Source organism: Monomorium pharaonis, chromosome 1 (genome assembly GCF_013373865.1).
Source record: "Monomorium pharaonis isolate MP-MQ-018 chromosome 1, ASM1337386v2, whole genome shotgun sequence".
NCBI classification, from domain to species: domain Eukaryota; kingdom Metazoa; phylum Arthropoda; class Insecta; order Hymenoptera; family Formicidae; genus Monomorium; species Monomorium pharaonis.
Window position 1 is genome coordinate 19,826,389 of NC_050467.1, and position 12,853 is coordinate 19,839,241.

General features: G+C 34.5%; 1 protein-coding gene across 4 annotated transcripts in view; it reads left to right on the forward strand.

The window, feature by feature from the left end:
• Positions 1–677: 677 nt before the first annotated feature.
• LOC105840092 (segmentation protein cap'n'collar) overlaps positions 678–12,853 on the forward strand; it is a 105,795-nt gene continuing 93,619 nt past the window's right edge. Inside the window, exon 1 of one of the 4 annotated variants that reach the window (XM_036294428.1) lies at positions 678–2,516. In XM_036294428.1, coding sequence (XP_036150321.1) covers positions 2,055–2,516 — 462 coding nt within the window. In that variant the 5' untranslated portion in view covers positions 678–2,054. Of the gene's footprint in view, positions 2,517–10,584; positions 10,769–11,525; positions 11,689–12,853 lie in introns of those variants that run through there. The other 3 variants (XM_036294422.1, XM_036294435.1, XM_036294437.1) reach the window with 3 other exon arrangements.

Consider the following 12,853-nt stretch of genomic DNA (forward strand, 5'->3'; position numbering starts at 1 on the left):
CGATGCGCAGCGAGTCGCGACGAGTTCGCATTATTAAGTTTCAAGAGCCTAAATGAGTCCGAAAATAATCTCATTTCGATTTTTAAGAAATTTTTAACTCCTCTAAGAATTTCGCAGTCAAATAAATAAAATCCGTTAAAACACAAATTCAAAAAATATGAATATTAAAGAAATAACAGAGGGTGACACATGTACATTTTTGTTATTTTTAACGATTGTGATTATAAATTTGAATTTCTATGAAGGAATAGAAAACTACGCGTTAACACTTTTTACATCGTAAATAGATTTAGGATCGATTGTTCTTCGTGAACTTTCTTATCAAGTGAATATGCGTCTGTCTTTATTTATTTAGAAAAAACAAGATATAGACACATGCTTATAGGTAAGTGAGTTGCATGAGCATAAACAGGTACGAATGCATGTATCGCGACGCACGTTTAGTCAGTTATCTGCCGATCAGGACTCGCTATCGACTCCGACGCTCCGGTCGCCAATGGACGGCGCCGTGATTTTGCATTTTTTTTACGCGACTCTTGCTCGCGTGTACACCGCACACCGAATTAATCCAAGTCCGCGTTCGAAACACGGCGCGCTGCGCGTCCGACGTGACGGGCGACAAGCGCGATTCTTCTTTCGATTTTTTTTTTCCTTTTCACAGCGAGTCACGCGAGTGTCGTGCGCGAGGAGCTTGCGTAGCCGCGGAGGAGGAAATCGTTATCATCAGCGATAACGGAGCTCGCTCGGTACGCCGCGGCGCGTATACGTATACGTGCGCGCAAAACAGCGGCGATAATCGCCGGACGTGCGCGAACGCGAAACGCGCGGGGAAATCAGCGGCATCGACGCGTCCCTGAAGTTGTCGCCGGAACGCGGCGATTGCTGAGTCACATTTCGCGAACGATCTCTCCCGGCGTGGTGTGCGCGCGCGATGCTCGCCGCTCGCTCGTTTCTCCGCGTAACTCGCCGCCAGCTCTGTGTCCGTGTGTCGTCGTCGTCGTCGTCGTCGTCGTCGTCGGCGGCGGCGGGCAAAAGTGTCGTTCTCGTGCAACGGTAAAAGTGTCGTCTCATCGCGCGCGCTCGCTCGCTCGAACGTCGCGGCGTAGGAGAGCGAGACATCACGCGGGCATAACGCTCGTCGCGTCGCCCGCTCGCGGACGCGCGAACCCGTCCCGGGTTTCGAATCGCAACGTACGACCGCTCCGCCGCGTCGTCGTGCCTTTTGCGCGGCCGCGGCGTGTTGCTTATGCGTATACACTATACGTGTCGCTTGCGGGTGTATGCGTGTAAACACGCTGACGGATCTGTCAGCTCTCGCTCTCGAAGTCTCGTTCGCAGCTGATCTGCGCGTGGATCATCGTCATCGCTCGGAGCGCTGCTTCTCGCGCTGTCATCCGCGTGTTGCTACAATATAGTAAACGGCGAGGAGGAAGAGGAGGAGGAGGAGAAGGAAGGAGGTGGTGGTGCGGAGCGGAGCGTCGACCGTCTGTCGGAGGAGTGTCCGTGAGAGGCATGCGTGTGGCAGGCGGGCACGGATCAGTGGCTCGTGCGCGGTTTTGAGGTTATTTCGGGCCCCGTGTAACTGACCTATACCGGGAGGCGGCTGGCGGAGCCGCGGATCTCCTTTATTTCGACTCCGGCGCTCCGGGCGACCGGCCGACAGTCCCTCTACACGAGAGGACCGTCGTGTCCTTTGCGAGAAATCGTAGCCTGCGGTAGTGTGTATCTCGACTCGCCTGTGTACTCTAACCTCCAAAAGGCGGAGCACGCGACTCTCGCGCGCGATGCGCCTCGACGCGTGAACACGTCGGGGCACCTCCGTCACTGTTTTCCTTCGGGAGGACAGGAATTTTTGTTTACGTGTTTACAATCGCCTACGCGTTGTGCGCGCGCGATGTTAGTGGACGTCCCGCGGGATCGTGTCGCCTCCTCATGACGCCGAGTTGGCCGTTTGCGCTCAATTTAAGAGATAGTGAGCCAGTCTGACAACACGCGTGTAACATCTACAGTACTTTGCTCTCTTGTGCGGGATTTCATTCGGGAGAAGCGGCGAAATGTTGTGCATAAAGAAACTGTACGGGGAGGAGCTGCTGCAGCTCGCGCTGCTACTCTCCTTACTGCGCGATCCGGACTCCTATCTGAGCTTGGACATCCAGACCGTCGCCCTGGGATCTCTGGATCTCAACAATGGATCCGGATGGCATACGGACCACACGATCGTCCATCGTCCGATGTTTATCCATCCAAAGAATCCGGACTCCATGCTTCTCAATTACCAGAGGGATCTATTCGAAGAGCTCAACTCGCTGGGCAGATACAACAGAATGAATTCCGGCCTTAATTCCATACACGCCTATCTGCTGAATGTCGAGGAGTCCAGTGATGTAGACGCGACAGTGGCAGGACCCAGTGTGCCGGTCTCCACAAACACCACTAGGAACATGACATCTCCTGAGCCACCTACCTCTACCCCGAGCCCTGCAGAACCAGTTGGAGCAGCAGAGCTCACTCAAGAGGTGCACATCCTTCAATTTTATTTTGACAGCAGAGACAGCATAGTGAGAAAGTGGAACGAGGATTAGTACATGTCACGATACACAAGATACACAACACAGGCTGGTTCATATTCTTATATTTAATACATAACACAGACCAGTTCATATTCTTATATTAAGGTTCTTATATTTCAGATTGTCTTAAATACTGTCTTAAGATCTCACGAATCAATCATAGCAGTATTAACATCTCAAGATATTACTTAAGGCAGCCTTGAAGTAAGAATCAATATGACACTATGGCCTTAGACATATCTTCAGGTTGTTCAAGTTGTTACTTGACGTTCATGTTAGTTAAACAGTTACACTGTTTCTTTTTTCACACATTACAATCCAATGCTAATCCTTGCTCTCTATCTCATTGTGAATAAATAGGTTAATCTGACATCTATATCTGATATGAGAGTATTTAAATAATCTGTTCTAATTGTTTTGAATGTCTCACGCTTTAAACACAAGTATAAATTTCTTTGTTCGATCCATCCTTCACCTTAAAGCATATAATTTCTTTATAATTAGAGATGTTACTTACAACACCACATAATACAGTACTGAGTTGCCATACAACAGTGATATTCGACACCATAATCACTCGCAGCATCTTACAATATATTTTATACAGAGACACGAAAAATAATCGATCCCGTGACGTAAATCCCGACAGCGTGTTAAACTGCATACAACAATCAGACTTAAAAATAATATTTGGCAATGCACACGGCGCATATCTGAAACATTATTTTTCTTCGCTTCGAAGCGAATGTTCTGAAAAAAAATCTGCAGAAATAACTGCGTCTCGTCACGGCCACGTAGGCGGGATTTGTTGAAAGGAGAACGCAATATCGCTCTCTTTGATAGCTATATAATCGCATCATGTAAATGACCCCGCAAATCCTTGCGACGACCTTGCCTGCAGATGCGCTCTTCTTTCTCCCTTCACCTGTTCCGTTTTTATCTTCTCTATTCTCTTTCTTTCTTTTAGAACGCTAAATCGGCTCGTGTGCAATTTGAACCTTTCGTTAATATTATTTTAACTTGCTTTGTGGAATCTTACGCGGTTTATATAACGAATAATTACGTTTACGCCGAGTTGGATAAGACTTTGACGTAATATCGCATGATTATAAACATTCGAACATAGAATTAGATAGGCATAAAAATCTAAAAAATTCAGCCAGTTCTTTTTATATTTAGAGTTTATTTTTGTTTTTATAAGAAGTCGCGAATAGAGATTATAAATTAGATATCAATGTAATTTTATATGTCTGTAGCTTCTTTTTTTAGAAATGTATACCTAACAGCAGCTAATACTAATTTTGTTTCAAACTGTATTTTTTTTTATATATATGTTGCAATCTACTTATAAAATTTTAAAAAATTTGTGAAACGCTACCATAAATAGTGTCGTATAATGGAAAATAACGGATTGATAAGTCATAAACCCACTTTTCTTTGTTGTACATCCTGGACACATGATTGCATTCGGTCGTTCGTAATTTATCGTTCTTTTTTTTCGATTTTTTGTTGAACCCACATGAGAATCGATTCTTTCCTTCTGAGGACAACCGTCCTTGTGCAGGTTACCTCTACTGACCGATTTGGGTCAACTAATTGCGAATCTGTCCCCGATGACTTAGCGACGACTGTTTTTAGCAAATTAAAAAAACTCTTCGATCATGTATATTGAGTGCAATGATTATTATAACAACTGATACGCTCTATGTGATGTATAGAAAGTATATCATCTGATGGCTGATATCACGCGTGATAAATGATAATAAATTAATCGTATAAATTAATCGCACGATGATTATTGCAATTTAAATGACAACGCGAATAACAAGTCTTAGTAGTAAAGTTTTCGTGTAGAAATTTACATTTGCTGTTCAACTACTTAAAGCATTTGATTTTGAATGGATAAAATGTTTAAAAAATTTTGAAAAAAATATACGAATGTTTTGATTCTTATTATAAAATGCTTATATTGTAAATTTTAACTTCTTATATATTTAATTATATGTGTATTTTGAATTATAATTATAGAAACATAGTTAAAAAATTTTTTCTTCTAAATATTTTAAATAATAATAAGATTTATTATTACTTTTTTGATGTTTGTATTAAATCTAAAGTTATTTTTTCAAAATAATTAATAGAGCTCTTATATACATAAATAAAATGATCAATATTTTTCTTTTCGAAAAAATATTAATATATAAATATAAATAATATTTTTCAAATATATGTAAAAAAGACGTTTTTAACATGCGCTAATTTATTAATTTAAATTATGTTTAAAAATAACAAAAAATTTTAGTTTTTCTTGTGATGGAGCAGAACATAATTAGGTATATAATTGATTTACTTAAAATAGAATAGTGTTGACTAACTTTGGTCACTAATAGAATTCTGCGGTTTTTAGTAAGGTCACATGAAGTCATGATATTACTCACATGTAGAGATTATTTTTTTAGTGGTAGTAGAAATCTTTAGGTGTAACTAAATGCTTATGTTTTATATAAGGATATTGCTGGCTCTACCGATTTATGAATACATATCGAATATCAAACTCTGTGCATATTTTAGCGCTGAATGAAACGTTTAACAGTATTTTAATTATTCAAATTGAATATAATCTAAGTGTAAGTTGTAATGTTATAAGTTCTATTTGTCTCCCAAAATTAATAATACAGTATTGATTATTAAAAAATATAACGATAATATCTATTATCTATTATTTTTAATTAAAAAATTTTTATTTTTATAATATAAAATGTACAGTCCATCAAAACATACATTTTTTAACATTTTATTTAGACCGATGCACATTAAAAACATTTTCATACGTGTATTTCAAAACTATATATTTCTTTTTTCTCGAAGAGATATTGATAATGATTTTATTTCTAAGTATTTCTATTAATAATTTCAGGAAATTCTAGATTTAATACCGACATCAAAAATTCATAATTGTGAATATCATTATTATTTAAAATGTCTAAAGAGATGTAATATTTTTAAATTATATTTTTATAATTATAATTTCAATATATTTTACAACTAACTAAAGTACATTTGAAAATGTTAACAAAAGTTTTCTTTGGAAACTTTAAGAAATTGTATGTTGTTTTAAAGAAATATTGTTTTTGAATGATAATACTATGACTCATAATGTTCGAACATAGGCTGATGCAATCGATCGCAGCAAGAGCGCATCTGTATAACTATGATATTTAATAAGTTTTTAAAAATATCTCTCATTTTCTTCGGAACTGGAGTAACATTTTAAAATGCGCTTATACGTCAAATGCGAATGTGCACTGTGATATGTAAGCAATTTTTGCATCAGAAATATTTCTGAAATAAGCTATGGTATCACTCGCATAACACAATATAAAAAAGATAAAAAAGTCGCGATTAATATTATCCAAAAAGTAACATAAGAAAATGTGTTAGATTTATAATTATTAAAGTGTCACGTCTTTTGCATTCGTCATTTATTAATTTGCGTTATAATATATATATATATATATATATGTTATCTTTAAAATATTTATAAAGGACTTTTGTATTTGCAATATTGCAATTATTAATGTGCCATTGATCTCCTCATTCAAAAATTAAAATCTTATATCTCTAAATAAGAATAGGAACTGTAATAGAGCGATAATTTCAACAAAACCATTTTTGAATGTTGACTAAATACAAAAGTGTACGTAAGTGTATTTACCAAGGATTACCTCGTTTCAAATTAGATATCTGGCCTCATTCCAACATGTGGGTGACATCAGTGAATTTATTGGTCTTCGAAGAGGATCCGATGGAATTTTTATTAATTTGTTTTGCAAAAAGATCTTTCAATTCGTTCTCGATAGCAATTAGAGACCCGCTTTTAGAAACTCTGCCACTTTATTCCAGTAAAACGTTTCGGTGATACAAAATTAAAGTTTTTTTTATTAAGTTTTTGTGATGGCCCCGTATACAAAAATAATTGCATTCAAATGTGCGCGTTAAAAATGACTCTGCGAAAGAAAAGTACGTGCAAAAAACAGATGTGACCCCGTTTTCTTGAGGATTGATGCGAAACTCTCTGTAGCAAATCTCTCGTTTTTAGAGCGATACATGCGTCCAGAATTAGGATCGAGGATCCTCGACACGATCATAAAAAGGTACTTGCGAAAAGGAATTCATCCCTCTGTCTTTATTTTTGCGTGTTAAGAACGCGTTGAATGAACGAATACCATGCAAACTTCTAGGCTTGCATTTTATGTATCCGTGTGGCTTTTCATGGCACGCGATGCTCAACAGATATTTGTTTTGGTTGATTAATCAGAGTATTCTTTCGCGCTTTTTCTTCTTAAAGATGTGACATTTATATGGACGCGCAAATTAAACGAAAGAGTGACACTAACTATCACCGCAAATATTGGCACGCGTTGAAACTTCTATACAGAAATCGGCCAAATATAGAACTATATAATATTCTCATACAATGTAAGCTTTGCGTATATTTCATAAGATTTTGAAACTACGAATCTCTAATGTTTCTTTAAATACGGGCTATGATGTAAATATTCTCAATCATTCGTATCAATATTCTACACTAGTAAACGTGATTTGAATAAATAACATAAATCGTAAAATTGAATCTAATTAATTTGATCTTGAGAGAAAATATTATTTACAAATTTTATTTTGCATTTTTTACATGACATATTTATAAAGTAAATATATCACTTATGTCAACATAGGTCTATAAATAAAAATATATTGTTATTAAGTGTTTGCAGATAATCTTAGAAATTATATTTTTTACTAATTTCTTTGAAACTATTTCGAGTAAATATAACTTTTTTCCTCGAATCAATGTTTTTGTGGATGAAAATTGAGGATGTCGACTTTCCCCAGTTGTAGAAAGGCAGCTGCAGCCAAGCATATCTCGAGAAAAATATACGTAGCGATGAATAACAGATCTTTAACGGATCGAGATTGGCAAGCTGCCTTACGATCGAAGTATATCTCTCATGTGTTCTAATGATGATTATTGTAATGAAATAGAAGAGACAAAGTTAAGGTTGTCAACAATGCTTTGGCAAACTCTGATCTATCAATATATGTATGTATATATACATACATGTACATACGTTACGTTCTATTTGAGAAATACAGTTATAATAATATAGATATAATTTGTAATTAATTATGATAATATCAAGAGTATTATTGCAAAATATTTTATTAATTTTATTATTAAGAATAAAAACATAAATATAGTTTTTGAACGTCAGATCTCAAAAATTTATTAGCAGTATTACACTACACATACGTGCGCGTACGGAGTTTGTGATTTTTGTTTATTTTTTACTTACTATTTTATATGTTTTTTGTATCCTATAATGATATGCGATTTTTAATAATATTCTGTTAATAATGTTACATAGAAAATTGAAAGCAATAAATTTGAATCTTTAAATGTAAAACACCAATGTAAAAAAGTAATACGTAAAGAATCGGTATAACTCAAGTTCTAAGTTATTACGGAACGAAGGTCGATGTAACGACGACGTTAAACGTTTTATTATCTGTATTATTATCTGTTTGCTCACTTTGTTTTCTATTTTATTTTTTAACCACTTATGCGTAACATCTAATAACAATTTTGAAAATGCTTACTATTTCTTATATTCTTATTTAACGTAAAATACAAAAACTCACAAAAAACTTGTTTCTTTAGATTGAATGTTGTTTGTATGCATATATTATTTTTTTAAACATATTTATAGTAAATGTAGGCAATTAATCACTTATTTACGTTTGGTGGCTATTGGTAAAGCTGAAACATATCAAGTCCAAATTACTATCCAAATCGCTAATTAACAAATAGCCTAATCTAAATTTTTTACGCATTTGATCATTACTCTATTTTATGATTAATTATTTTTATGATCGTAGTAACGGGAATTTGTTCGCTGTTTTATACGCTGATTGCCCGCTTGCCAAGTTTTTAAACCGTTTTTGCAATAATTTTGCAAAACGTCAGTGTCTCGAGGTGACGTACATAAACAGGAAGGACGAGAAATGAATCAGTTTTTGATTGTTCGTTGTGAAATAAATATTAACAAGGAGAGCAACTATCAATATATCAATTAACGTGAATAAATTTGTCAATTCGTGATTCACACAAAATGGTTTCACTAAAAGATGTAATGTTTATTGCGTATGTCGATTTTTTTATATAGATTAATTGTTGTGGCATTTAGATAATTTACAAGAAATGTAAATTATCTAAATGCCATATGAATTTGACGAGATACTCATATTTAAAAAAATTAGAAACATAATCTGTTGGTCTAATTGAGCAGTGTTATGCCATATTATTATTGAATTGACTGGATCGTATCATGTAACGAGTTCTTACATTTTTCATCACTTTTTTTATCGTGCATATACGTTTACAATGTTGCGCGTGTACTATATATTGCGCATGAGCGCAAAGGTTGAGAATTCAGCCTTCGCGTGAAGTGTTCAGCGATTAAACAATATATAATCTATTACAAAGATTTAATGGCAAGATGATATTCTAAGTGAACAATGTAACGATTAAATCTGACACAAGCTAAATTATTATTCGCTTATGAAACCAACATTTTTATCGAATCGTAAAATATACGTATAAAATATATGTGTATGTATATATATTTTTTTTTCTCCTACAATGTAAATGTGTTTTTGATTACAGAAAATTTTATTTCTTATTCACATCACGGAAAATTATGCATGAACCTCTTTGTACGCTATTAACTTTCTTTTTTCTTCTTTTACATTAAATTGCTTCACTTTTAGAATTAAATTGTTCTTTGTTAAAGAAATTCGAAAACATTGATGATCACATTTCTATTATATAAGTTAATAGTTATGAATATATATTTCTAATTATTATACGAACATAGTAAATGATTTTCTATGGACTTAGTTGTATTGTGGTTAGGCAGATAAACAGTGCGTAAGAATTGTGCTATATTTGTGCATTCATGCAAAGCGCATACTTATCAACTGATATAACTATCAATCCATCGATTGGATATTAGAAGAATATTTTTCTGAATTACTTAATATCAAATACTAATGAATATTCGTTCAAACCGTATTAATATATTTAAATGTTCCGCATTAGCAAAATGTGACATTCTAATAAAATGGAAACGTGTAAAGTGTACGATGTTATATTAGTTTTAATTATAATAATTCACTGTTTTTTGTAATAATTTAATCTTCCATATGTATTGTAGAATAGACTTTAAATAATAACACTTTTAATTTATAAAATTGCTCTTCTAGAATATTGCCAGTGCCATTTTGACTTCGCTAATAACTTTAATTTTTTTAAAATTGTTTTATTATACAGGACAGAATATTTTGAAAACATGCACTAAATGTAATGCAAGTAATTCTAGTGAGAAAAACAAGATCAATAATTCAAAAAATTGGAGAAAATTGAAGTTACACTGAAAAAAAAAAATACTAGATTCAAATAAATATTTTTTTGAATAGTGCCAAGAAAATATTTTATAGAAAATCAATAATATTTATTTAAAACAAGTACTAGTTTTCTATAATTTAGAAAATATTTGTTTGAAATAAATATTATTCATTTTCTATAAAATATTTTCTTGGCACTATTGAAAAAAATATTTATTTGTATCTAGCAATTTTTTTTTCAGTGTAGCGGAGCCAAAATAGCTACCTACTGCTATTATGAATTATAAATATCTAATGAATACAAATGTCTACCTTTCCTGAAGCGGGGTCTATTTAGAAACAAAGTTTCTTATTTCGCACGATTTGATATTCCTTTTAACGAGTTTTATCGTTTGGTAACAAACGGCTCTGCAGTCATCGCGCCACGTGTTCATCGAACGTTCCATAAATTTTCATAAATCAGCATCGCGAGCGTATGCAAACGATGACCCTGACGACCCGCCGCCGGTTGACGGACGAAAGTCGCTTCGTCGATTCCGAGGTGCGAGCGGCTAGCAGTACGGTGGCACGCCGCGCAACGAATCCGAGTTAGATGCCGCGTGTGTACGCGCCGCTTGTCGCGCGTGTAATTAATCGGAGTACAGGGATCACCGTCGCTGCCCAGTCGGACGTGTCAAATGGCGCGCAGGAAGAGGAAGCAGCCGAAGATGGTTACCGCCTTTGTGCCGGTCAACGTACGTTTTTCTCGACGGATTAGTGAATTAATTCTTCATCGGAAAGCAAAGTTACTGCCGTACCCGCGTGATAAAACATGCTGTGCATCGTTCGTGAATATAATATATGAAACATTCGCGTTTTTTTAAATATACCTTAAACTGCGAAGGAGGAAACTTGAGATGCTAATGCGCTTTACATTTTTGGTGATGTCTCGGTATTCGAAGTCTGAAAAATATGTTGCGAGTTGCGCAGTATAATCTACACGTGTGACAGAAGAATTTTGATATACTTGTGCAGAGATGTTCAACAATATTTGCCTGTACATTTTTATTTTAAGGAAGTAGTTTTTAACGTTTAAAGGTTTAAAATTAGCCAATTATATACAAATTACATTTAAATGGCCGTGCTCCACAAGGTCACTAATACTATTGTGCTAGCGGTAGTATTAGTGACTTATAAATATGTCTAAATGTAATTTATGATTGGTTTTTTTACTGGATTGATCAGCCTTTAAACCTTTATAACACAAATAATCATTTTATTTAATTTTTCGAGAATTTTTTTGCTATAGTATTTTGTTTTGCAAATTTCGGAACACCTTTTATATATGTACCTCGAGACACACACATACACACATTCTTCGTTTAAGGAAACATATGAAAAGACTACAATATCTGTCGGCTTTTCTTAATTAAATATAATTATATTATCTATATGTCTGTGCTTTTTCATTAATATAATCTAAATAACGATGTTGTTTCTTTTTGTTTTCAGGTACGTATCATATCACGTCTTAAATTTATCGAGACTCTCAAATTTCAAACTTGAAGTTGCTTCGCGTAAACGTCTTGGTATTTCATTGCTGTACATTGTACAACAAATTTACACCATTCTGTATTGACTGTATGACACCGAATACAATGTTTCACGTCTTTCGGTAAGTTTTTAACAATATGAAGCTTTCATTACCTGCGCACTTTCCTGTTTTATTCTTGTTTTGCGTTTATATTAGTCAGACGGTTTTATCAATTCTGTGCTTCCTTTCTTAAATTGAATCAAGTATCGATTAGATGTAACCTATAATATTAGCAATGGATATCTATAAACTTAGGGTAAAGTTTGTTTTGATAGAAATTTAATCAGACGTAATAATGAAGTCTAAATATGTAACTGTACCGAGATTTTCGTATTTTTTTCATTGTACATCTGATACCAATATCAAATTTGCATCATTCTCGATAAAATATTTTCTAAATTAACTTTTTAACAATAATAATACAAAGGTATGATGCTGAACGTTTTGTTACGTTGAATTCGCCGCGAATATCAGTCTAGTCAACGAAGATCCCCGTGAATCAGAGCGACCCCACTCTGATAAAGTGCCACCAATTTGCAAATGAGCGCAGCGTCCGTTTTTGTCGCGTTACTTTATACTGTTAACGTAAACAACATTGCACTATTTTTAACGTACGCCATAAAATTAGCACAGTCGTACATATCTATGCGTAAGTCGATCACCAGGAAAACGGCGCGTAAAACGAATTTTTTTGGCGCGTTTTCTCGAAAGCGCTAAGGGTGAGCGTTTAGCAAGGATGTTTACCAAGGTTAGCGAGTAGCTTCTGCAAAAATAACTACGTCGCAACATTCAGAAACGTATGTTCGTTGAAAGAAAGAGTGCAGTGATCTCGTAACCTTCGCGGGTTAAACCCACGCATCTTCGCGCGTATTTGGCAATCAAATGAAACATCTCGAAATTTTTATTGCGCTTTTCTTTAAGCTGTGCCCGGTCGGTTGCCGATAAATTATTCAACGAACATGTACTCTTATATTTTACAGTACTGAATTTAGCGTTTTACTATGTAAGGTAACATCAATATTTCCAAGTTTTTTTTAACTTTTAGATATCTTTTAGCAACAAGTTTAGACACTATTTATATAAAATATTAAATATTAATTATTCAAATGTTTTTATCTTTACAAATTAATTTCTTATTATAATAATAGCAATGATAAAATATTATTATTAATAGCATGATAAAACGATAGTAATTTGATTATTTCTAAAGATTAATTTGTCAAAGTTTATATTTTTTTAAAAAGCT